Consider the following 27,336-nt stretch of genomic DNA (forward strand, 5'->3'; position numbering starts at 1 on the left):
GTTTTTGTTCATTTTAGCGGCTCCTGCAAGTGAAACGTGGAGGGAGGGAGGGGCAGGTACCTGGTAAAGCCACTTCCATTGGAATGGAACTGCTATCTTGATGAGGATGGCAATGATTCGGGTGAAGTAAATGTAACACACGATCTGGAGGGAGGAGAAGGGAAGGGTTAGTTAGTTCCAAAACAGGAAACATCCTCCAAGCCTGCAGTACAGGAGAGAATGGAGTCTGGTCCCCACCAGAGAATCCAAGTCACCTTGGAACCAGCCTGTTCCAAAACTTCTGAGTCCACCTGTGGTCAGGCTCCACCCCAAATTTCAGCTGTTGAGAAGAGAGACGGGCATAGACCTCCTATCATCTCCCACCCTACCCAAACATAGCGTCCCAGAGTTCACAGACCAGCCTTCCTTCTGAGGTGGTGCAAAGGTATGTGGGAAAGACCTTGGGAGATGGGGCCCAGAGATACAGCCTGGGGAACGGTCAGATAAGAGGGAGCGTAGCCCTCAGTTGGATAGTGGGAGTGGCAAGAGGCTCAGAAGGGACTCTCCCTAGTTTCTCCGGCTGTAAAGGAGACAGTGGGAAATTTGTACTTGCATTGAGACTTGCAAGATTAATGTCAGCCTTACCAGGCAAACCAGACAGGAAATACAACCAGATAAGCTAATTCTACTTTATCGTAAAGCTACATTAACAGAATCTTGCAAGTCTAAAAGTACAATTCTCCTGCCGTCCCCTTGAAATGTGGCCAAAATATCATAGGAAAACAAAATGTGCCTCCTTGATTTGGGACGTGGTCAGTATTCCCCAAGGGAGACAAAATGGAAAGCTGTTCCGCCCCACTGTCTCCTGTTATTAGACCAGCTAAGGACAATTTTGGAGAACCAGGACGTCTTCAGTTTTTAACAAACATGCCACTGTTTAAACATTCCCTGGGGGAGTTGATGGTTTCCATTTAAAGATGAGACTGTGTTGTTCCTTCATCTTTCAAAAATGGGGACACCACCCACCACCCTCCCCAGCTCCTTACCATGACATAATAGTGTCTGAACAGCTTCAACTTTGCTAAGTTAATGGCAGCTGTAAGAAAGAGCATACAAAATTGGAAGGTTAGAGGCAGAAGCAATTGGAAAAATGACAACAGACTTTGGTAACGGGACCAAAGATGCTGCATATATAGAGAAATCGTGCCCAAGGTTCTCCAGAGTCTCTAAGCCCATCCTTCCCCCCTGCCACCTGCTGGACTACAGCTCTTACCTATCCCATCTGGCTAGGGATAATGGGGATTATAGTCCAACATACTGCGGGGGGGGGGACTGGTTGGAGATGGTTACTAAATTTTTACTACTTTTATCACTACAGTCTGCATTTGAGGTTGTACTTTTTTTTTTCTCCTTTTCAAGGCTCACCTCTGTACAATATTCTGTCTATGATACGCAGTTATACTCCATGGAGACGAGATTAGTATCATACTAACTTGATGGGGATGATTTATAGACCACTTTTAATTCAGGAGCCCAAGGGGGCATACACAGCACTCTTTCCTCCTATTTCTTTCTTCTTTTTTCACATATTCCTTGGGAGATCGCTTGCACTGTGTTACAAGGGCAGATTCATGGAACAACAGCTCCTTCCCGTATTTGCAGGGTGCAATCATAGCATCCAAAATGTCTCTATTCCATTGGGTGCAATTGGGGGGGAAGAGTGACTGACCCAAAGTCCCCCAATTGGCTTTCATGCTGAGGGAGGACTAGAACTCACCATTTCTAGCCTGGCACCTTTGCCATTGCACCAAACTGGCTCTTTAAGGACATTGGTATTATTGTTATAAAACAGGTACGGGAGCAAGCTGAGGCCAAGGTACATCAGGAGGCAAGAACTTCAAACATCTGCACTCAGTGCTGATGGTCTTAGTTGTCTTGCACAATGGCCTCTTGGGTTGAAATTCAAGGCCTTGATGTGCAGCTATAAATAATCCTGATTTCTCTCCCACATCTCACAGAGCTAGAAGGACAGACCACGTCTCACGTTCACCAATTTTCTTCCTCCCCAGAAATCCACACCTGGATGGTTTCAAGGGTGATGGTGGAGGAGTCTCCAGGACTCAGCAGGCTGATGGGATGCAGCCAGCGTCTCTTATATCTCAAGGTCAAGAAGCAGCCAGCATTGCATCCTCAAAGCAAGTGATGGTTGAGAAACTGGAATGACTTCTTGAGGTTGGGCTTCTTTTGCCAGGTGGAGCTTAAAAGGTTATGCCAACCTTCCCCAGGTTGAAGACCCTAGATGTATTGGTCGTAAAACCATAGGCCCTAGGTCACTGGGTATTTGCAGGAATTGTAGTCCAGCAGATTTGGACAACCGTTAGAAGGAGCTACCAGCTTTGTGAATCACATATAAGAGTCTTAATATGGATGATGAAGATTGTAGTCGAACACAGCTGGAGGACCAGCAATTGGGGGAAATTATCTTATGCCCTCCTCCCTGAAGTTCAGTTGAATCAAGTAAGATTTAGATTTGAGTTAGATGGCACTGTATGGCTATTTCAGAAGACTGATCAACCAACTGAAGGATGCTGCTGTTAGTCAGTAAAACAAATGAGGGGAAAGGATTTCAAAGCATGGAAGTTTGTCCCTTTTTTTGGTTTTTGTTTTACACCAGACCAGTGTTTCTCAACTTTGGCAACTCTAAGAGATGTGGACTTCAACTTACTGATGGGAGACAGCAAGGACAGGATGCTTGTTCCCAGTCACAAATTCAGTAGTAAAGACCTTTTCATTTGCAAAATGGTTCCTAAGCTAAAAAGGCCTCCGTGGGGAAAATCCACCCTGCTGAGCATCTCGACGGCGTAATTCCTTGGAGGCAGAAGATGGCCATTCTAAGTTTCCCACAATGCCCCTGGAATCCCCGGTGCTGCATTCCCCCAGGGGACTGTGGGAAATGAAGCTGCTGCTGGCTCCTGTGACAGTGTGAATGGCAGAGCAGATAAACAGAGTCCCGGGGGGTTATTTTTCTGATCACGTTCTTTCCTCAGAAGAAAAGAAAGTCTTAGAAGATGCACAAAAATGGAAAGACTCCGAAATACCCACGATGGAGGAATGGTGGGAGAAGATGACAGAATTAGCAGAGATGGCCAAAAATTGACTTGCCGGATTAGGGAAAGGACAATAACCTCATTTATTAGTGACTGGAAACCCCTGATGGACTTTTTGCTGAAGAAAGAAAAAAAATGAACTTGTGGTTTATGGGTTTGATGATTGGAAAGGGTAGACTACAGAAAGAAGGGAATTATGATGTAGTCTTAGAGAGAGAGGGGAGAAAATATAAATGCATTTATAATCACTGTTAAGATCGGAAGCTGCTTCTTCATCATCTTTTCTCTTCTGTTTCTATTTTCTTTCGTACCTGCTCACTATTTTTCTTTTCTCTTTATTGCTTCTCTAAAAGGTGTATTGTTTTTATCTCGTTAAAAATTCTTTAATAAAAAATATTAAAAAAAAGAAGAAGGAAAGAAAGGCTTGCTGTCTGCCCTCCATCCAGAGATCCACACCTCTATTTTGTCCTTCAGTCCCCTTTGCCGAGAAGGGCTGTCCCATCGCTGCGAACAAGCTGCTGGGTGAGAAAGCACAAGGCAAAGGGAGAGGAAGACAGGCAGAATGTTCTTAATCAAAATGGATAATGTGATTTGAGACAAAAGGCTTTCAGAGCGGGGAAAAGGCTGTGGAGGGGAAGTGGCTTGTTGGCAATTATTCTGCAGGATTCCCTTTTCTCCTTCCCAGACAGCTTATCAATTAAGATTGCGCTGACTAAAGAAAGGGAATTTTCCTCTCTCTGCTCTGCAAATTGAAGATGGCAGGGGGGAGATGAGCAGAGAAGTCGGGAGGGATCATCACACTGTCCATTTATGACTCACAAAACTACGGGTTCAATTTTCATCCGCGATTTATTTCGGGAACATTAATGGCCCGTGATTCAAGGGTCATGATGAGATAAAGCAGGGAGACAGGGAGACGGCGGATGATTCTTGTGCCCGGGGCCGGCTCCCGCTTGGCCAGGGGGTCCTGCCCAGATGCCTGACTCTCCCCAACAAAGTCTCACAGGAGAGGGGGATTTAAAAGGGGGGGGGAGGAAGGGGAACTGATTCTCCTCCCTCTTCCAGGGGACCAAGGCTACAACAGCCAGCCTTCCTGGCCAATATCAAGCGGGATTACACCCATGGGCGATTCCCAGGAGGCAGGCATGGAATCAGCAACCTCACCACCCCAATCCATCATCTTTGAAACCTTCCCCCTCTGTGCTCTCTCTGCTTTCTTGGGGACTAAGCTGGGAAAAAAATATCTATTTTCTCTCCCCCCCCCACCAAATAATCTCCAGGCTAATATCTGCACAGGAAAAAAGGAAGGAGGGAGGGAGGGAGGGAGGAAACAGGGAGAAGGCAGGCAGGCAGGCAGGCTGGCTCCCACTTACTCTGACTAGAACAAAGTTGGGGATAAGGGGAACACGCCCCATATCCCATCTGCTCCCCACCCCACCCCTGCATTTTTCCTGACCAGCACTTAGCACCTCCAGCTGGGGTCTATCCCAATTCCCTGCCAAACTGGCCCTCTTATCACTGACTTACCGAGACAAGTGCCTGGGCAAAACTTTTCCAGAGCTGCCCCAAAACTCAACCATCTCCATCCCCCAAAAGCACAGCTTGTTTTTTCCAAACCGAGCCCCAGCTTTGCGTTACGGCACAAGGCAGATGGAACCTCCAGCCACCGTTCGGACCAATTTCAACCACTGGCTGTTTGATCGCCCCACCTGATTATTTTCTGCAGCTTTCGTTGGGCCTGTGTACTCCTTCCCCAGCTGGTTCTTTTATGTTATTGGCCACGTTTTTCATAAGCTGCCCCGAGGAGCCTTTCACTGAATAATAAATATTTTAAACGAATTCAATCAAAGTGTCTGTTCTGCAGGCTAATGTACAACCATAAGCTGTAAAGCAACCCGCAGACAAAGGGAACTGGGCTCCGGATTTTTGTTGTTGTGGCTGTTTTACACAGCCTGAAGCACAGCCTGGTTTCATCTCTCATCCGTCCTCCCTGCCCCGAGAAAAAAAACAAATTCGGCAGTTGAATTGTGCAAGGGTTCATAAACAACCCACGTTGCCCTCTGGCACAGTCTCTTGGGGTTTGCTCAGAATGCATTAAATGCAAACATAAAAACAAAACCAAAGAAGAAAAGCAGAGAAAAAGAGAGGCACAACTGGGGAAATTACAGCTCGTTTCTGGCCAAAGCACCATCCAATTTTGCCGGAGGCTGAATAGACCCCTGGCTCGAATAATGACAGGGAAGGGTTTGCGGCCTCTGTTTTGCTCCAAAGCTCTCAATATTTTAATGCAATGCAGGAAAGAGAGAACGCAACCACGATAGCCATCTACAACCCAATACAGTAAAGGAGTTGCTCGTTTCCAGGATCGCACAGCGAGGTACAAGCGGCAGCTGGATCAGATGGCACGGCAGCTGTGCAACCCTGGGAAAAGTTAATCAGATGCCATCATTTTGGCAAGAACGGCTGGAGCGGGTGCAACCCTCGGCCGGGGCCAGAAACTCTCCAGCCCTTCCAGCAGCTGCAACCCAGAAGGATGTCATTCTCCTGGGGGGAAACTGCGCCCCACGTGGCTTGCTCCTGCCTTCCGAGGAGGAGGAAAGCCTATTCGGCGATTTTTGCCCTGATTCAATTAATTTAAAGAGGGGATGGGCAAATGGAGGGGGCTGCAAGGTGCTGGCTAGCCGCTGCAGCCCAGGGTATCGGGGGACAGAAAATTAGTTTGGATGCCCTGCCTGGTTTTGCTTTAGTTATTTATGCTTTATTTCTTTTTTAAATTTTTAGTTTTAATGTAACAAATTTACATTTTTAATTTAATTTAAATTTTCATTTAAAATTTTTTAATTCAAATTTTTAATTTAAAACTTTAATTTTATTTTTTTAGAAAATTATTTATTATTTAGAGATTTATGCTCTGCGAGGGAGGTTGGGCAGAGAGATAACCTCCTTCCACAGCTAAGGTGGACTGAACCCAGGTCTCCTTGTACCCATTGGGTCACACTGCCTCCCCGGCTCCCAGCAGCCTCTGGTGCCTGGCTAGTGTAAGAAACCAGGATCTGACCGATGTGATCCAGAAAAACCTGCCTGAATTCAAGCTCTTGGAAATCACAGTTGCCCCCCAGCCTTGCAGCTTTTGGAGCTGAGCCCCAAGGTTGGGAAGTGACTCCTTCTCTCCTTTGGGTGGGGGGGAGACAAGGAGACAACTGCCTAATGCAGGAAGGAACAATGGCCACTGGACCAAATGCCTTTAAGAGAGAGAAGACAGGGAAGGAAAAGGAGATCGAAGCATTTTTCTCAAGGCCAAATGGAGATGGTGTTTTTCAGAAGCTGTCGCCTCCAAGCAAAGTTTGCAGGAAACCCAACTGTTGGATTTCCAGATGTCCCCGAAAGACAGGCCTAAGTGGTTCCAACCAAGCTGGGATTTCAAGAGAGGGAGGCAGTTTCTCAGAAGCGAAGCAAATCAAACGGCCTCCCCTGGCTTCCATAATCCAAGAATGATGATTGCAAAGTAGCCAAGTGAGCATCTTCGGAGCCTCATCTGAAGAGCTGTTTTATAGTTACCTCTAAGGCAGAGTCATTTTCAGACTGCAGGATGGGGGAAGAGACTCCCAGGGTGATGTTTAATGAACTTCCCCCTGCCACACTCACAAAGTTGCACTGATTTTCCCCCAGACATTCATGCGATACGCTTGCCAAAGCTGGCCCCTGAGAACAGGCCACTTCGGGAAACCAGCCTTATACATCCATACCCACCCCGCAACGGGGAGCATTAAAAACGGAAGCCATACATTGTTCAACCACCACGCTGGCTTCAAGATGTGCTGGGCTGAGCACAGCTTTTAACCAGCCGCCCACGGAGCTGGGAATGCGAGAGGAGCGCACAGAACTGCTGCTTGGCCTAATCAGGTTTCAGTTACAATTGTGTTCAGGCTTTGTGGATTTTCTAAGCAGATGCTTAGAAAACGGGAGCCAGGCAGGAAAGCAGAGTCACAAGATGAGGCCCAAGGGGCTGATCCAAAATGGTGGGGCCAGGGCTCCATTTATTAAGGCTTCCTTCCAAGCCCAGGGTGCACTTTACACCCTGCACATAAAAGGGAAGGTGTAAGAAGGACAATCAAGGGGTGTAGATAATAGTTACTGAACTGAAAAACATTTAGGGGTCACCCGCTCAAGAAAGTAAGAACAGCCCTGCTGGATCAGGTTAAGGCTTGTTTTGTTTTCCACCATGGCCAACAAGATGCTTTGTGGGGCTCTAAAACAGAAGGTGGAGACCTTCTCCTCTTCCACCGTTGGTCTTCTGTAACTGGGATTTGGAGGAAGGCTGCTCCCAACCGAGAGTTAACATGCGATCTTCAAGACCAGGAGCCCTCAATAGACCCATCCTCTACGAATTGAGCCCATCCCTCTCGAAAGCCATCCAAGTTCATGGGCATCACCGCATCTTGAGAAAAGGAACTCCACAGGTTGATTTGGTGCTGTGTGAAGAAGTCTGATCTAAATCTCTTTCCAGTCAGCTTCATTGGATGACTCCTGGTCCAAGTGTTGGAAGAAAAGGAGAAAACATTCTCCTTGTCCATTTTTTCCCTAGGCGATGCCTAATTTTATACCCCTCAACCATGTCCTCACTCAATTACCTTTGTTCTAAGCTAAGAGTCTCAAATTCTAGCCTTTCTTCATAGCGAAGGAGGTTGAGAACCCTAACTGTTCTGGTTATCCTCTTTTGTACTACTTCCAGCCTTATTGTCTTCTTTTTCAAATGTTGAGGCACACCCAGATACAGATATACCACAGATTTGTAGAATGGAATTACAGCAGTGGCATTTTTGCTTTTCCACAGTTGCCACAAACCAAGCTGACATCTTCACTCTATGACCCCAGGTTTTCTTCCTTGGCTAGCTACAAACTACTCAATTGTGCTTTGCTAGCCCAGAGTAGCAACCTTTCCCCAAACTGGTGCCCTCCAAAACTCATAATACCCAGGAGAACTTCTCATGAGTCAAAGTTCACAAATCCATCAAAATTAGAGGGCAGCCAAGTTCAAAAAACTGGACCAATCTACTCTGGTTACTGTTTATCCAGTAGTGGTCACCCAGATGCTTCTAGGAAGCACATCCTGCTCTTAAACATGGAGATTTCATCAAAGCTAAGAATGAGGTAGGCAACCTGATGTTTTGTGAGATACTGGAGACTATAAGTCCCATATGCTTAGCTAAATGCAGCCAACAATCAGAAAATATGGGTGTTATTTTATAATACTTAGATGATTTGGGAGTTTGGACCATTGGTTCTTGCTTTAACTCTTCAGGCCAAACACAAGTTGCCTTCTCCTTCAACAGGACAGCTTTCCAGATCTGAAAACGCCCAGCTTACCTCCTCACTAGAGAGATAATCTTTATTATGGTCACTGACCAGCAAAATCTCCCTACTAGACTTTTCCAGGAAAAGCATATGCCAAGTCCCTTTCAATTATCCATCACTGTTTCCAGAACCCTCAGCATCTGACTAATTGCTGAATTTATTCAGTAGCACCTCCAGGAACTGCATCTCTCAACAAGGTCTTCCTGATTCTTTCTTTGTTCCCGAAAAAGGCACTGACTCAGCAGATAGAAGAGAACCAGACTTGAAATAAACAGAAAGAAGAGCCTTGACTGAGTGATAAGGGACTTGTCCAGGACTCCAATGTCACCCAATAGTACAACAGAAAACAAAACCAGGCTTTTGAAAAGTAGACAGGTTTCCAGTTTGGACATCAATATAGGGTGTAGGGAGGGAAAACAGGTATGTATTCACTTCTGGTTTTCAGTTTTGCCCCCACGCTAAGGAGAAGGGCTGGATTCCAGCCAAGCTTCTTTTGGAAAGATGCAGGAGGCTTTCCAACAGAAAAGGCAATTCAACAAAGGAACCTATAAGCCAGAAAGGTGATCACCTTCCCTTCAGCAGAGGCTGGACAGTTCTCCATCGGTGATGCTTCAATTTGGTTTCTGTGGCTTACGGAGCCCCTTCTAATTCCATGATTCTCTGATTCTTTACAAAGTCACAGGCCTCCCCTCTTTCTTATCTACCTTACAGGATTGGGTGAAAGAACTGACAAATCAATGCATGGATTTCATAACAACATACAAAAATGTGTTGTGGAAGTTAGACTTCTCTTCTCATCTATCTGTAGACTAGGTTCTATTTTGTTCCCCACTGTCTCCCCATGAAAACACTCAGCCCAGACAAAACCAGATCATCTCACTGACATCTTAGACCCTTGACTGTTCAGGTTCTCATTCAAATCCTCATCCACTTCTTACTCTCATGCCAGCCTCTGAAGGTTTCCAGGGATGTCAGAAAGTTCTGCTTGATTGCAGTTAGGAGGTTCTGGGCCTTACCCTTCCTTCTGTGGGGACTGTTTGAATAGTTTCAAATTACCATCACCAATCTTCCTCTGTTATTTATTTTATTGTGTATAACCCTGCTGTTTTTTGGGGAGTCTTTGAGCCTAAATTAATAAAGTCATTCAAATCCTTCAGTTCTTGCAAAAGGCTTTGACCAGGGACCCTCTCCAGAGCCTTGAAAGTAGCTGGACAGTAGCTCATGGACAGGGAGTAGCTCAATATTTTTTAACAAAGCCAATGGAGAAATACATAAGTTAATAGTGGCAGTAAGAAAGCTGGTTGGAACCTCGGGCTGTGGAGCTAGGAGCCAAGGCTGGAGAAGTCTAGCGAAACCACAAGTAAGAATACCTGAACAGCCCAATTTGGGATCAATGACTTGCCTTTCCCATCAGTTGCAGAAGCTTCCTGTAAGTGTCGTATTGACCTAGGAGAGAGAATGACCAATGAATTAATGACAGATTACTATGCAGTATCTTCAAGCCAGCTCTTGCCTAGAAAAATGCAACAGACCTGCCTAGAAGGCCTCCAGATCTTTGGGGTTTAATCTGGTTTGTTGTTCTCTCTCTTATGATATATGGAGGGGAGGGCTGGCCATTTGTCAATACATGCTCTAGAGTTCATCAGAACATGATACTTCAAAGTAGATACTTTCATGTTCATGATCATCAGAACATGTTCTGATGTCCATGTTCATTAGAACATGAGATACTTCAAAGTAGATACTTTCATCAACCTGTTCATCAGAATATGTTCTGATGTTCTGATATTCGTGTTCATCAGAACATGAGATACTTCAAAGTAGATACTTCAAAGTAGATACTTCAAAGTAACCAGTCTATTTGCCTCGGCAGGGAAGACCTATCACAATGGCTCCCAAATCATTATAGCTCTTGTTGAAGCTTGTGGAGATCAGAGGACCTCCCCCTTTCTCAATCAAGATGGGAAGATAGAGGATTCAGATGTAGGTGACCACATGTTATTCTGTGGGGTTCAAACCCTCCACCAAGAATTGAAGTTATGGAGCACTTTTATTCTAGCACTCAGTGGTGTTGCAGGAAGAGACATATGGCATTTATCAGAATGATATACACAGTTAACCTTCCCTTAAGCTCTCAGAGTTATATTACGGCATGCCCCATGTACAAGGTGTTACACAACTTCCACACTCTCTTCTGGGGGTGGGGGACTTCTCTAGTTTTACAGAAAATCTATCTTGTGTGGAGGCAGAGGAGAAGGAGAGAACCCCAGTGGCTTCCTCCTGAACAATGAAAGTTGCAGATGCCATCAAGAATGAAGTTTGGAAAGATGAGGGGGCCATCCTTTCCCAAGAAGCACCTGTCAGTCAGCCAGATTACTACAACCATCATCCCCAGCAAGCACAGCCAAGCAGCTGAAACCTGATCTCTGGAGGCTGGGTCAACAAAGCCAAGTTGCTTTTCTCTTTTGGCTTTGTAATACAGCTCCTTCCATTAGAGAGGGCCAGTAGAGCTGCCCCTGAAGGGAGTTAGAACCCCGTGTCCTGCCCTCCATCCACACCCATAAGAAACCTTGTTTTAGGAAGTTTGCATATCCCCACCAACAATGGCCCTCATTCTTGCAAAACTCACCATACAACGGGGAACAGGATGGCTCCGCAGCAGAGCAGATCTACCAAGAAAAGAATCTCCTTCCACAGCCCGTATTCTGTCGTGCCTTCTTCTGTAGATTCAATGATGATATAAGCAACATTTGCCAAGACCTGAGAAAGGGAAACAGCAAGAATTTGACATTCTGCACATGGTATGTGGAAAAGACCTTGGGAGATGGGGTGAAGAGCTGCTGCCTAGGAAACAGTTAGATAAGAGAGAGCTTAGCCCTCAGCTGCATAACGGGAAGAGAAAAAGGCTCAGAAGGGACCCTCCCTAGTTTCTTGGGCTATAAAGGAAACAGTGGGATAATTGTACTTTCACACTTGCAAGATTCTGTCAATGTCACACTTTATTCTACAATAAAGTAGAATTAGCTCATCTGGTTGTGTTTCCTATCTGGTCTACCTGACATCAATCTTGCAAGTCTGAAATCCCCCCCGCCCCGGTCTCCTTTACCACCCAAGAAACTAGGGAGGGTACAGACCAGAAACCACTTTATCCCAGTGCTATCTCTTGATAAAATCCTCCATGGATATGCTTTGTCTAACACCCACCCACTATTATGGATTATGGCAATCAGGGACTCCCAGATATTTTGAATTTGAACTGAATCAACTTCAAAATGGCCTGTGTTAAAAGAACTGTTGGAGCACAATACAAGTGTTTTGCCCTGAGATGGCCTACTCGAACCTTTCCAGAAGGGTTTTGTGGGCAGAACAGCCCTGCTCTGAGTTTGAAGTGCTCTGATTTGACTTTAGCACATTTCCAGAATGATCCAAAGGGCTGTTTTGCATTCAAAGCAAGGGGGTAGAGCTCAAAACGCAACAGTTTGAAGTGGTTCAGTTTTGAAATGTTTTGGGCCTTCCCAGTTGCAATACATTAAGGGGTTGCTGCATTCTGCACATTCAGAGTTGCAGAAGAGAATGATGTCCTGGAACAAAAGCCGTGCATGAATTGGGAGAGTAATTTTAAGTTAAGCAAACCTGGCAGAGGAAGAACACATTTCCTGCAGAAAGCTGGCCCACCTCACCTGCAATGGGATTACGATCATGAAAATCTTCTTGTCCTTATCGGAGAGGATATGTTTAATAAAGGCCCAGCCTGTGCCAATGAGAGCAATGGTGATGAACAGCAGAGCGCCTTTTAATCTGGTTAAAAACACACACACAGCGCAGACATAGTTACGCAATTCAAAGCAGTAATAACATGAAAATGCTTCAAAGGTTTTAGCACCAGAATTGGTAATTCCTGAGTGACAATCATCTCCAAGGGGCAGAGAATACAGCTCGAAAGCAAAATAAAAAAATACTTTAAAGAAATCTTACATACTGCTCTGGGGCAGGAACGATGGCTCGATGCTTTGCGCAGAGCGCTTCTGAACTCCTGGTTTATAAAAAAGTCCACGTTGGACTAGAAATGAGGAAAACCAGGTAGAAGTTCAACATCTGCCGGAGAAGTTCCCTGGGTCACTTTGGACCAGTCGCTCTTTCTCTCTTGGCCCAGCCTACCTTCAAGGCTTGTTGTGAAAGACCCAGGAGAAGAGAGAGCTATGTATTCTGCCTAGGGGTCCTGAATGAAAGCAGAAGTCCCAGTCTAATGAACGAAACAACTTCACAACAGATGTCCACAACCTTGTCAAGGGCTGCCTTTCCAACTGACCATAGCGTCGTAAGATTTTGGCAATCTTGATGCTGGAATCTCATGCAAGAGCAAAGCATTTTAAAAACGCAAGCTTTTATTTAACTGGAGAGATGGGGTTGTCCTGCCAATGCTGTCTCAGATGTCATGGTTGCCACTAACCCCTACTAGATAGGTATAAATTTACAGCCACAGTCTAGAGACTTACAGGTGTGTGATATAATAGACAACAGCCCAGCCCTCAATGGGATAGCCCTGTGTGGAGATATAGTGGTAATCGATCTGGAGAAAAAAAGCAGCAGCAGTCAGTGCAAAGCTTGGTATTCAGCTACTAAACTTTTTAAGTATTCCTGTTAAGCTTTCTTAAAATAGCCTTCCATTCTAATAGATTCTAAAAAGCAGAAACAAAGTAACAAAATGTAAATAAAATCCAATAAGCTTTGATTTAGTGGACGATTTGTGGAAAAAGGGGTGTCCGTTAAATCCAAATGTCCATTAAATCTAAATGTCTGCTAAATCCAAATGTATGCAGTTAGCATCATTTATGTAAGCTGACCCAAAAGATATAAAAATGTCAAGTATGTAATTTTACAAATGATGTCGATTGTCCAGACTGCTTCAGAAATATTGTCCATTGTTTGGGGGGATGAATTCCAAAGTAAAATGTTGTTTCTTGCATCCAAAGTCTGCACAATGGAAGTCTGGAGAGTCAAGGTTTTAGTGTAAAACGTGTTGCTACTAAATAAAGCAACTGAAATGGGTTCCAGTTAAAGAAACTAAGAAGCAACTTGCTGTCAGGCCCAGCCCAAGAAAAACAGGGAAACAGTCCAACCTAGTTCAGTTCTTTTAATGCTTACACCATAAAGACAGAATCTTGCCAGACTAAATCTGTACTACTCTAACCTAGTAGATACACCCTGGGAGATTCTAGGGAGTGACTGTCGTAAATCTCTTCCTCTTCCCACGCTCCTGCTCTGGACTGTATTGTCTCTTGTCTCTCCCCCATTCCTGGAATGTGCTCCCTCCTTCCTGAGAACCTGCTGCGCTACTGCAGTCCCTCACATCACCCCCACCCCCTTTGTTCCATTACATCTGCCTTGACAAATAGGAGGGTGTCACCTGGGGGCCACCTGTACCTCTACTGGAGCCAGACAGACACTCCTGATGGACGGACATCAACCCCTAGAATTCTGTAACCATTATGGCCAATGCTGAGGATTCTGGGAGTTAAAGGGCACCCATCTGGAGGGCACCTGATTGGAGAAGTCTGCTCTGCAGATGCTTGTTTAACTGTAAGCGAGGAGGAACATTCTTCCTTCAGTGAATTATTCCTGAAACTTCTAGCCAGGTGTCCTCAGCCTGGTGCCTCTAGATATCCTGGAGATCCATTCCCAGAATTCTCAGCCACAAGAAATAACTGGCTTTGAGAGTTGCAGTAGCAAAGTTACCAGGGGGCTGGACCCACCGCATCAGATTAAAGTTCTCCCTTTTCGGTTGCAGAGTAGAAGAATGGTCTCATCTGGCTAGGAAAGAGCTTCTAAATTCTGATACCCGTCTGTTTGCCTTGACCTCTGTGATGGTCAAACTCTTTCTCCTTGCAGCCCAGAAGCAAATGAATCAAGAGATAACTTACCGCATGGAAGACTAAAGAAAGGGATTTGGTGAAAGGAAGAGAAGCCATCAGCCAATGGATCTTAAAAACATCAGCCCTGTAACACAAAATTGACAAGTGAAAGTCAATAAACACATTTGGGGTTTTGTTTTTTTTTAAACCTGTTTAATCATTTATGCACAAGGTATAAGATAAAGGCAGACTTTTGTTAAAGTCACAGCCCCTGTTGTTCTAATTTTAGACAGAATGTTTATTCAGAATGTTAAACAGCTTATCAAGTTTAAGAACAACCGAGCCAACTTATTCCACATCTGAGGCTGGGGAACAAATGGCAAGACATTCGCTATTATGCAACAGCAGCAAAAAGAGATGGAAGATTTATCCCCTGGGGGTTTTAAATATAATTTAAGGCTGTTAGATTCTGGCCAGGTTGTGCTTAAATCTTCTGCTGTTATTCCTAGAGTTCTCTCTCTAGAAATTCTAGGAATAAGAGCAGAAGATTTAAGTACAAGATTTACTGGTTCACCCATTTACCTGCGCTTCCGAAGCGTGTGGATCCACACGACCCCAGAGACGAAGAAGAAAAATGCCATGGAAATGTACAGCTTGGGAAGTGGGATTTCTCCAGCTGAGAGGTAGCTGTTTGGATTCCGCTCCGTGATGGATATCTGGAAGCAGAACAGGGGTTACAACAAAGGATGCCGGTTTGGAAGATCCAGCAAAAGGCGAGGACATAATGCACCTGTTATGCTGAGGGTGGGAACCCTGGGGGACTTTTCAAAGCCAGATACGTTCCTTCAAGAGCAGAAAAACACCCTTCCCTGAGCAGAGAGCTGTAATCTCCATATTCCTTTTTCAAGAAAATATGAATGAAAAGACATTCACTGAGCAATAGCTGGTAAACTGGAAAACTGCACAGTGCAGAAATATTCCTTTCACAGCCCTTGAAACTTCCCCAAAATGTGCAGGATCAACATTTGGGATTCTTTTTTTTTCTTTTTTTCTTTTTGCAATTTTTGGAGTTTGAGAGAGAAGAGAAAAACAATGGCTTCAGCTTGCAGGGGATTAAAGCAGCCATGTTATTCCACAAAGTCTTCAACGATGCTGACGGAGGTTGCATGGTTCAGGATTCAACCATCTGCAAGCTGGTCCTCTGTGTTTGGATTGCTACTTAAATTATATTATTTAATGCTTCTGTTTTTCATTGTTAGTAGCTGACGGTCCCATGGCAGGAAGACCAGATTAAGTTTTTTTTAATGCGCAATATGGAAAATATACATACAGCTGTACCACAAAGCAGTGCATACTTGTTGGTATCAAGGAAGTTAGAATTTTGTATCAAGTAACTCAGGTTGGCAATCATGAAATGGGACTTGCTCTAGAAATGTCACAGAATCATAGAATTGGAGGGACTTTGAAGGTCTTCTAGTCCACCCCTGCCCAGGGCAGATACCTTCCTACCATCCCAGACCAATGGCTGTCCAACCTCTGCTTGAAACCCTCCAATGATGGAGCCCCCATGACTCTAGGAGGCCGGTCTGCTCTTTAATCTCTCTCCCGGTCAGGAAATTCCTCCTTATTTTGACTCTGGATCTCCCTCTGTAATGTTTCCACTCACTGGTCCTTGTTCTACTCTTGGGAGCTGCAGAGAACAAGTCCACACCCTCTTCCCTATGGCAGCCCTTCAAGTATTGCAAGACTGCTCTCCTGTCTCCCCTTAGCCTTCTCTTCTTTAGGCTAAATGAACCCAGTTCTTTTAACCGTTCTTCATAGAATTTACCCTCTAAGCTTTTCACGATCTTTATTGCTCCTCTCTGCACTTTTCCAACTCCTCAGCATTCTTCTTGTAGTGTGGCCATCAGAACTGGGCAGAGCATTCCAAGTGTGGTCTGACCAGTGCAGCACAGAGCAGAACTATCATTTCCCATGTTCTCAACATTGTATTTCCACTGATGATGCTTGCCGCATAGACAGGTGAGGACCTTAAGCATAAAAGATTTAGTCTTTATTTTTTGACTATATGTAGTCCTTGACTTATGCCCATTTGTTTAATGACCATTCAAAGTTATGATGGTGCTGAAAAAAGTGACTTGTGACTGGTCCTTGCATCCCTATGGTCATGTGATCACCATTTGCGACCTTCTCGAGGGGCTTCCAACAAGCAATGTCAATGGAGGAAGGTGGATTTGGTTAACGGCCTTGGTGATTCACTTAACGACCATAGCAAAAAGGTCGTAAAATTGGGCACAACTCACTTAACTACTGCATTACTTAATGACAGAAGTTCTGGTCCCAACTGTAGTCATAAGTCAAGGACTACCTGTACCAGAAAACTACATTTTTCAAAAGCAGTTCCTCTGGCTTGTGAGAATTCACCAGGTATCACCCACACAGCCCCAATATCTTTCTAGCTGTGACATAATGAAAGTTGGCGCTGAGGCTGTTTTGACTAATCTAGCAAACTAAATTAACTGACAGAGAATGCCAAGCTGGCTTTATTTGCTTTTTCAGCTCACTAACTTCAGGCAGAGCCCAAAACAAGTGATCATGATTTAATTCTAACCAATTAGCAAACTGCACACACTGATTTATTACAATTAACAAATGCCTCACCACAAAAATCACTAAAATATAACAAAGACCTGGAGGAGAGAAATCTACCTACAAATCACTGCAAACAAATTTTTGCCAAGACAGATGTTCTTGGCCAGTCATGTTTCAACTCGAAACTCTCATCTTTAATGAACCAAGTAGAAATCTGAAAAAAAGCCCATTATACCTTCCTCAGTTATTTGTATGTAGATTATTCTTCTCCATTTATTTGTTGTTAACCCCACTTTTAGTAAAGTAGTCCCCAGTTTAAGAACCAATTCCATTCCCAAGGTCTGTCCTTAAGTCAAATTTGTATGTAAGCCGGAACAGTATTATTGTATAATACTGTACTGTATAAATAGTTTTGTGTAATGAACTTGAACCATTGTGTATTTAACTCAAATCATTGTGTATTTAACTTGAATTTTGCTACAATAGGCTCTGTTCTTAACTATGGGTTGTCCATAAACTGGGCATTCCTAACCCGGGAACTACCTGTATAAAACTTGGAGAAATTTAATACTCTCCATCTCTACAAAGTTCACTGGTATGCACTTTTAACATACCTTCACTTATTGCCACCTTTGTAATTTGTTGTGTACTTGAAACTGGTTTGGAACAGTTTGCGAGCTGGTCTTCCACCCACCCCTCCTGCAATCCCACCTATGGCCAGTTCAGCCTTCATTGCACTTGGAATAAGTGGGGACTTATGTATTTTTGTTCACATTCCTGCAAACGTTCAAGGTCTTCTGCCCAAAATATTCCCACTGAAGGATCTGCAAACAAATTGCTTCTCGGAGCTTAGCAAAGGAGCTGGCATGGTTTTTAGGTGCCACTTCAACTTTGATAGATGTCAAAAGAAATGACTCCAAAGGATGGAGTCCTCACAAGGTTGGGCAACCGATGAAGATTCCAGCCATGGTGTTAAAAACTGAATTAATTTTTGATTAGGGGGTTCATCAGGGGGTAACAAAACACCCATGGGTACCTGGGTTGCTGATCCTTAGAAGGAAAAGATGAGAGAACCAACTTACGTCCAGGCTAAAGGGGACTTGTTCATTCAGCAGTTTTCCTAGCAGGCATTTGTAGAAATAGAGGCTATAAATTCCTTCTTGTTTCTCCGAACTGATGCTGAACTAAAAAACACACGGAGAAAGAACAGATGACTTTGACCAGTGTTTTCACAGTCCCTAAGTTAAGATATTTTACTTACTATGTTTATCATCTGCCCCAAACTCAGAGGACTCTGGGCAGCGTACAGCAGTATAGAAAATAAATCCACAGAATGGCATTTTTTATTCACCTCTAAAATATTTCACTTATTGCAAGGGCGGTCTCCATTCCACTTCTACAGCAGAATGAGAACTATAAAAGGCTAGGTGTGCCCGGGTAGCGTCGCTGATCTCCATTTCATGATGAAATTCTTATAAGGAGTGGCAGACACGATTGAAAACATGTGCATATGTTCACTGAGTGTCTTGTTCAATTGAACATTCATGTCTTGCCCTTCTAGTGTTTAGCAACAGCCAGAAAGGCAAATGAACACGACCCATAAAATTCCTATATAATATAAGCATTGCAACACAAAGCAGATAAAAGGTCATTGGATCCTCCTGCATCTGATAAAACAAAGATTTCTGCTGAGCAAGAAACACCAAAAGGGACAGGTGTTCTCCGCTCTGCACAGTAAAAGGAAAAAAAATCCAATCATCACACTACAATCCAAGAATTATAGCAAAATCAAAGGCAAAAAGAAGTGGGAATCCATCAAATCATATGGGCAGGGCCAAATGGCAAAGCGCAGGAAGATGATTTAAAAGACAACCAAGTCAGAGAATCCTTTTGCAGCCCACAGCTGACTTTGTTTTTCAGCATCCAAGCCAGTACCAGCCTTGTGCAAACAGGGCAGGGAAAAATTTAAAGCTGATTTCACGTTCCTCTTTTAGGAAATGGTTGCAGTTCAACCCCCTGGAGGGGTGGGGTGCGCACATTGCCCGTTTCAAGCACAGCCAAGACCTGCTGAGGTTTCAGTTAGGAATCGTAAGGAGCAAAACTACCTACCTGGAATGAAAAGCTATGGTTCCCACTTTGGATTGGGTGTGTTCGCTCAGGCTTCTGCAGGAAAAAAAAATGAAGCTTTACGGCCACGTCAACTAGGACCAGAAGCAACAGGTGTTAAGTTGCCACCACCTAGATCTCATAAGGCAGTGTTGTCCAAACTTGGCCACTTTAAGATGAGTGGACTTCAACTCCCATAATTCCCAGCCAGCATGGCTGGCTGGGAATTCTGGGAGTTGAAGTCCACTCATCTTAAAGTGGCCAAGTTTGGACAACACTGTCATAAGGCAAAACTTCCTTATAGGCAAGATCTGTACAACACTAGAAGAGACCTCTGGAGGTGGTGGGTCCTCCACCTCTGGAGGTTCTTAGAAAGAGGCTGGGGAAATCAAGGATGATTTCCTTGATTTTTCTACATGTTGCAGAAGGTTGAACCAGGGGGACCTTGGAGGTCCCTTCCATTTATGCAATCCTAGGCAATGGGACAACAGTAGAGAAGCTCACAGAAGAATGTCTTCTACAAAGCAAGAGATCCACTTGCCCACTTCCCCAGACAAAAGAGCAGGCACCAACTAGGTTGAACAAGGATAACCCAGTTTAATCCTTGGAAACTTTGTCTGCAAAGTGACAACAAACTGCCAGCAATTGGGGGGGGGGGGGCAGGCAGTGAACTAAAAAACCAAGAAGAAAACAGAAAGGAATTTTAAACTGAGCAGCCTTCCCCAACTTGGTGGTACCCTCCATGGGAATTCTTGGAGCTGTAGAACCAATGTATCTGTAGGAAAGATATACCCAGGCCTAAATGATCAAGCTTTTGAATCACAGCAGCTACTCTCCTATCCTTGGGACAAAGAACTCTAAAGGGATGTGGGAGCTTTTGAACAATGATGGTTTAGTGTTAATCCCGGGTCCTAAAATAGACTAAATTCCCATGTTCTAAACCACACTTGAACAAATCACAAGATCTAGGTTCACACAAGGCCAAAACAACTGAGAAGGTTGAAGATTTGATAAAGGACTCTTTAACTGCCTTTTCCCATGTAAACAATCTTTTCCAGAATTACCTGATATCAAATGTCTAAGGGTTAGTTTCCAACTCTATAACATGCTAATCAGAAATGATGGTTGTTCCAGGTTTGCATGATGCATTAAACCAGTGTCTCTCAACCTTGGCAGCTTGAAGATGTGTGAACTTCAACTTCCAGAATTTCCCAGGCAGCCACATATCTTCAAGCTGCCCAGGTTGAGAAACACTGCACTAAGCCACAGGAAAGAGCTACTGTTGTTAAAAAAAACCTCTCTGGAACAGAGAGAATAACAGAGCAACATTTGTGTTAACCAACCTGGTTGGCTTAATGCAGCCTTCTCCCATCTGGAGATCTGAGGAATAAGCACTCTACTTGTTCTCATCAGCACACCCAACACCTCACCCACTGGGGCATTATGGAATACATTTAGGGGTGCCTAGATTGGGGAACAAACTGTGAACTGGGCCACGTAATGCTCTTACTACAGAGCTCCTAAAATTGGGAATGTTGAGCATCACACATACATCATGGGGGAAGGAAATAACATCTTCCTTTCAACAGGTTTGAAATTCCAGTTGTTTCTCACCTGGACTTCCGTCGTATTTTGCTTGAGTGACTGCTTTGGTTCTAAAAGGTAAGACACACAGAGAAAAGTGAAGTCAAACACAATTCAAGCAATGAAAAAATGCATCTTTTGGATGGTCCAACAGGCCTGTATGGTTTTCAGAAGGACACCAGCTGCATGACCTTCAGTTTTGTATTAATGTTTTCATTCACTTACAGTCTTTGATATCCATCTAAGTCTCAACATAGCCACATTTCTGCCCAAGAACAAATGCACACCTCTGCTTATTAACTTTTTGGGACACGGTAGCAGACTCCTTTACAAAAACCAAGGAGTCTTGGAGAGTGAAGACACTTCTCTGGTTTCTGTGTGGAGCAGATGGCGATCAGGAAAATGTGGAAGGAGCTTCTGCGTTATTTTCTGACTTCTCTGAATTCTCTGGGACTGGTGTTAGAGAAGGCAAATTTCCTTTAAAATGTGCAGAGCCATCAGTTCAGATTTTGAGAGCCTCGGGAAAAATGCCTCCAGCGTACCACCCAAAAAAGGAAACTGGAATATTTAGGGCACACGATACCCAACAAGAAACAGCAGAGAGGTCAATTAATTATACAAGGAGAGATTCAAAGGAAATGTAGATCAGAAGGATGATGAATATACCGGCTGAAAAATCTATGAACGTGGTCTGGCAAAAATACAATGTCATTTCGCAGTAGCATTAAAAGAACTAGTGTCACTTGATGGCTGCCAACCTCGAACAGGAGAAGACAGAAAGAAGAGATGTGACAGTTCCTGACTTTTTTCATGCTTGCTCTAGCAGCTTGAGGTCTACCTTGGAAATGTCCAAAACCAACTGAAGGGTCTTCTCCATCTGTCCCCCTCTGGTAACTAGGATAATAAAGGCCCTGTTGGATCAGGTCCACCAGGTATGGTACACTAGAACTCCCAGGGTCCCTACTGCAGTCCAAGAAGTCAAAGGCTGACTGATTGAATCCAATTCCCAGTTTTCCAATGGTGGCCAATCAGAAATGCACGAGCAGGACTCAAAGGTAACAGCTGTCCTCCTTTCACTTATTCTGTCACAACTGGCCTTGAGAGGGAGGCTGTCCATGTACCCCATTTAGCTACCCTGGCTAGCCTGAATTAATACACAGATTACCATTAGGAGGATTTGGGGCTTAAGCCCATAGTTATTTGGGGGAGGAGGGGAATGAAAATGCATAGCTAGTCAACACAGGTTACTGTTTAATGGAAGATATTTCATGCCAGGAATGAAGTGCCAACGTGTCTTACTGGAAAAGACTCACCAGATTTCTGAGTAGTTCCTGAAGGACCAGTTCCCTGAGGCTCACTAAAGATGATTTCAGGCAACAGTGGAGCTTTATCTTCAGACGTGATTTTCACGCTGCAGGCAGCAAGGGCGAAGAGTGAGTTTGCTATCACAAAATGCCAAATGAAAGAGGCCAAAAGTAAAAACATAGCTACTCACCGGGGTAGGGGTGGGGAAGAAAAAGTGAATGGTTGCATTTACATTAAGCCAATCTTCCCCGAGCTGGGCATCTTCCAGTATGTGGACTTCAACTCCCAGAATTCTCAGCAACAGCCATGCTAATTGGGGAATTTTAGATGTCCACTGATCTGGAGATTCCCCAGGCTAAAGAAGGTTGCACTAAGCCACGCAGATAGTCCTCACTTAACAACCATTCATTTAGTGACCGTTCGAAGTTAAAACAACACTAGAAAAAGTGACTTACAACCGGTGCCTGAAGGTACGACCGTCCCAGCAACCCCCGGTCAACTTATAACAGTTGCAGCGACCCAGGGTCACGTGTTCGCCATTTGCAATCTTCCCAGCCAATTTCTGGCAAGCAAAATCAACGGGGAACTGCATGATTCACTTAACGACCACAGTGATTTGCTTAACGACTGCCACAAAAAAGGTCATAAAATTGGGTCCAATTTACATACTAACCACCCTGCTTAACAATTTTTTGGTCCCTATTGTGGTCATTAAGTGAGGACTACCTATATTATGTGACTTATAAACACCATTACGGCTGAATTGATACATGATTCAAATCCAAACCCAAACTATATTATGTCTCGGCATGATATACCTGTCAAGTCCACGATGTCCAACTCTCAGTTCTGAAGCACTCTCACGCAACCAGGCTTGGTTCAGAAAAATACTTCTTTATTAAGGGGTACATGTAGCTTGTAAACAGAACGTTGCTAAAACTAACGCCTTGGGTAAACCTCCCTCTAATTATCCCCCCTCCCCTTATTGCCTGGCGTCGTGACTCCTCTTCACCTATTGTTGACCTCTCTCCTTCCTCCCCGAGCTTCTTCCTGGTTCTTTGGGCCCCAGCTGCCTGGCAGGCAATCAAGCCCGTCTAAATTGCCCATATATGGTTAAGCTGCTTCCCAACTCCCCTTACAACCATTAACAGCCACCCCCGCCTCCTTAGTTACCAGTGGCAGAAACAAATCAATCCAACTCCCAACGAATGCAATACAATGGAAAACAACAACAGTTGGGTCATGTAGGTTCTGACAATACCAATCTACCACTGCTTTCTTAAGAAAAGGGGGAATGAAAGAAGGAAGCAATTAACAGCAGCCCTGAAGTTCTGGACAGGAAGAAAAAGAAACAAAAATGGACGTCCAAAGCTGAGCCAGAAGGCTGAAGAAGTTAAAATGAATAGAAAACTAAATGCGTGTGTTTCCAGAGGAGATTTAACAATTTCTTTTAAATCTCTGTCCTGCCTTCCTCAAATAAATTCAGAGCAGTACCTAAGATTCTCTTTGCTTTGTACTTGTGACAACCCTGGATGTGAAGAAAAGGACTCTAAGACAAGGAGGATGTGCTTGAATTTCTTCCACTATGGCACACTGTCTTTATCAACACCATCCATGCTGGCTGGGGAATTCTGGGAGTTGAAGCCCACATATCTTAAAGTTCCCAAGGTTGAGAAACACTGCCTATGCTGTCTTCTAAGGCAAATAATTTCCTAGATCAGCTCTTGCTAACCTAGTATCTTTCTGACATATGCGGGCCCCACCCGTGAGGTGCCTTTCAGCTTCAATTATCCATCTAGAAATTGAAATACATTCACCTTTCTTTAAAAAAAAAAACCCAAAGTCACAAAAAATAGCAAAAATATGGCTAGATTCACCCCAATGGACCACAGTCTATTAACAAAGCCATGATGGTAGGATCACATGTAATGCGCCAAACCATGGCTCATCTATTATGCTAAACAAAAATAAATGAAAACTTAATCTAGCTTAATGTAACCTGAAATGTCAAGGGGTGAACTGTGCCATTAAAATATTAAATCAGCAACTGAGAGTTCTGGGCATAATCTACCTTATTTCTCAGAAACAGATTAATTACTTCCATGTCTCTGTTCTGCAATTCTGTCCTGGTATGACACAGTTTGCTACCTGAGATAAAAGTAAGGTGGAAAAGTAGCTGGATAAGTTAATTTCTAGGGCAATGAGCTCAGATAAACTCCAGCCCATGAAGAAAGAGAGCATCTGACGCCACAAACCTAACACAGTTAATTCCTCAAATTTCGTTTTCGTCTACAGACACGATTTATTCCAAAATGAGAAATCGGCTTATTGATCAGTTTTTAATTACACTTGTCATGTAACAGATTTATTCAATTTGTCCTGGAGGACAAGTGACTCCCCCCGCCCGCTTTAAAACTCAAACAACTCGAGCGATCCTCCAAATTCTTTTCCTGGGGAGCAAGGATCAGAGATCACTCTTCCAAGCCTCTCACCAAAAGGACTGGGATCTTCCCCATCATCTGAGATTTTTTAAAAAAGACTTTAGGCTCCCTTGGATCCTGGAGAGTTAATTGCTTTGAGGCTTAACAAACATAAATAAAGCCTCTACATCAGTGTTCCTCAACCCTGGCAACTTGAAGTTATATAGACCCCAATGCCCAGAATTCCCCAGCCAGAACTCCCGACAGACAGATATTCCCTGGATTCAAACCCAAACCAGAGCTTAACCAATTCTTTATTTAATTAAATTTATTTACTTATTAAATAGGATATTTAATAATTAAATAAAATTAAATTACCAATTCTTTACTACATATCCTATTTAATAAGAGGCCTACGTTTGCTCTGAGATAACACGCAGGCCGATGGCGAGCTTACACATCACGCTCAGCCAGAAGGCGGTGTGTCTGGCATTGCCTTCAAGTGATGTGTGGACCTAACCTCTGGGACTGAGTAAACCTTAGCTAGACTATCCAATGGTTGGGTGCAACTGGCTTTGCCTTTATGGAACTCATTCTCTAAAGCAGAAAATTCCCCTACGAGAGGACTTATGACATGCACTCAGAAAGCCCCGAAAAGGTGGCCTGTCTATTCCGCCATATGAACAGACCAGACTGGGGGGGGGGGAGAAGATTCCAGAAAGCAAACAAGCAAGATTCCTTACACCATCTCTGAGAAATCCAAGACGAGAAAGATGACCAAGACATCAGGGTTTGGCTCTTTTTTCAAGGTGCAATAATCCGTTTCTTCATCCTGTCGAAAAAGCAGAGAGATGCTTACATGATGACTGTCCCTTATTCAATAGCACCGGAATGGCTTCAGTAGGCGCATGACACCTCTTAGAAATGCAGACTTAAGATTACTCAGGGTTAGTTTACAATCACGCTGCATTCGAAATCAAGCTTTGTCAAAAGAGACATATCCTATTCGTATGTTTTTAATACATGCTGTCTTTGCAGGAAAAAAAAAACATGCCACCATACTTTCTTCTTACCAGATAAGTGGAGAATCCATCATTCTGGGTTCGATCTAAACTGAAGCCCACCTAAAAACAGATTTTTATCAAAGCGTTAATATTCAAGGCCACCAACACGTTTTGAAAAAGCCTTTACATCTGTTCCACCATGCAGTAAAATGGGACATCAGTTTGCAGTCTAACAAAAAGGGGATGCTGAGGGGAAACCGTTGATCATTTAATGAGACAAAAAGCACCCCCTGGTTTTGAAAAGGACATTTTTAAGTTACTCTTTCTGCATTTTAGCCTTCCCAGCCTAGGCAAAGCAGCTGCCCTGAGCGGCTGGCAATTTACAGAATGAAGCTTTCAACACAGAGAGTGGTAGATTGTGAAAACTTGTGGACTGATGCAGAGCCAGTTAAATCCATCTTGAGAAATAACATTGTCTTTGTTAGTAGTTTATCTATCAGGAGTGTGCTTCAACGTGACATCCCTTGTAAGCACTTGGAGTTAGCTCGGTGGAGGGGGGGGAGTTCCCCACAATCCTATTCTTCTTGGAAAGAATGTCCACATTTGCAAATCCACAGTGGCATCAAACAGGTCTTCTCTGTAGCCACCCCCATGTTTTGGAACAGCCCCCCCCCCCAAATCTGTACAGCTCCCAACCCTGTTATTTATTTCATAAAGCCTTGAAAACCTGTTTTTTCCAACAGGTCTAGAGGAAATTGCGATGCGGCCCCCTTGGTACATCTGTGTGGTGTTATAAAGAGTTTAACTGATTATCTGCTGTGGGCAATGTTTGTAATTACTCTATTTTTGCTATTTATTTTGCAAGACGTTAGATTTTAAGAAAAAGGATGCCAAAGATGTTAAATTGATGCTTTAGCAGGTTTTTTTGGGGGGGGTCTTGTTTATTTGAATTGTCGTAAGCTGTCTAGAGTTGCAAATCGAGACCCAGGACTGAAATTGGAAGAATAATTCATTATTAACATGAGAAAATTACATTAGATGCTTGGAATAGACAACAACAGGCAAATTTAAAACCCAATTTACCAAGGAAGCGTGCATATTTATCCGTGTGGCTCTTGAAGACAAGCCACCCTTAGGGGCATAGCAAGGTTGGATCTAAATGTGTGGGTCTTTCTTATTAACCCCTCAATACTTCTGTGACAGACTTTTGGCCAAAGAGACTTACCAGAATGTTTTTGTCAGTCTCCCCCACAAAGAGGTAGTTGATGGTGACCTTCATGAACCCATCCTTAAAGAAGCCAAATGTGTTGAGGTGGACTTTCAGTCGCATGTCATTCTGGAAGAGAGGAAACGGATGCATTTACAGTGCACTGTAAATGAAATTGGTGTTGTGAGCAAAAGAGTGCAGGCAGATTGAATCTTTGCTGGCTGTTTGTTACAGGAGTTATGGTGCAGACCTTGGACCCAGGGAAGCTGAGAAACATGAGAACTATAATTGGGGTGGGGAAGACGAGGTTGAAGGACCTGAGGAAGCAACAGTTGACATCAGAAGAGGGGCCAGGCGGGACTTCCTGGGGAAAGCACCTCAAAATTTCAGAGCCATGATGAGGCAGTGTTTTGCCCCTCTTAGATTATTGAAAATATGGGAAGCCTATGGGGTAGCCATTAATTACCAGATACATCACTCACAGCTTCACATCAGTAGCATAGGACTAGATGGCCTCCCTTTAAACCAGGTCCCTGTTGGGATTATAATGTCCATAATTACCAGGCAGAACAGCCACCCAATTTGCAGACTGGGAATTCTGGGAGGGGAAGTCCCAACTCATCTAGAGGGCACAAGGATTGGGGGGGGGGGGAATCAAAGGGGCTGCCTCGAACTCTTGATGAAAAGATGGGGTACAAATCCAACAAACTGTGCTTTGCTCAGGGGGCACACGCAGTCCCTCTTAGGCGTTGTGTTGCGCACAGCTTATTTCGCGTGCCAACAAGGATAATTTCACATAACTAGCAATGTACAGGAGAGCAATTC

The 27,336-nt window shown here is 44.0% G+C and overlaps 1 protein-coding gene across 1 annotated transcript in view; it reads right to left on the bottom strand.

The window, feature by feature from the left end:
- GPR107 (G protein-coupled receptor 107) overlaps window positions 1-27,336 on the bottom strand; it is a 42,200-nt gene that overhangs the window by 7,005 nt on the left and 7,859 nt on the right. Inside the window, exons 2-16 of the mRNA XM_088147094.1 lie at window positions 26,530-26,640; window positions 25,374-25,424; window positions 25,044-25,132; window positions 21,889-21,986; window positions 20,606-20,646; window positions 18,995-19,048; window positions 17,968-18,069; window positions 14,876-15,009; window positions 14,363-14,438; window positions 12,938-13,011; window positions 12,122-12,239; window positions 11,071-11,201; window positions 9,844-9,887; window positions 1,026-1,075; window positions 61-144 (exon numbers count right to left, since the gene is read on the bottom strand). Of these exons, the coding sequence (XP_088003220.1) occupies window positions 61-144; window positions 1,026-1,075; window positions 9,844-9,887; window positions 11,071-11,201; window positions 12,122-12,239; window positions 12,938-13,011; window positions 14,363-14,438; window positions 14,876-15,009; window positions 17,968-18,069; window positions 18,995-19,048; window positions 20,606-20,646; window positions 21,889-21,986; window positions 25,044-25,132; window positions 25,374-25,424; window positions 26,530-26,640 (1,257 nt within the window). The remainder of the gene's footprint in view (window positions 1-60; window positions 145-1,025; window positions 1,076-9,843; window positions 9,888-11,070; window positions 11,202-12,121; window positions 12,240-12,937; window positions 13,012-14,362; window positions 14,439-14,875; window positions 15,010-17,967; window positions 18,070-18,994; window positions 19,049-20,605; window positions 20,647-21,888; window positions 21,987-25,043; window positions 25,133-25,373; window positions 25,425-26,529; window positions 26,641-27,336) is intronic.

The sequence above is a fragment of the Python bivittatus genome, unplaced genomic scaffold (genome assembly GCF_059951505.1).
Source record: "Python bivittatus isolate LINGU-HERP-01145 unplaced genomic scaffold, Pbiv_v1 ctg000160_np1212, whole genome shotgun sequence".
Classification (NCBI taxonomy): Eukaryota; Metazoa; Chordata; class Lepidosauria; order Squamata; family Pythonidae; genus Python; species Python bivittatus.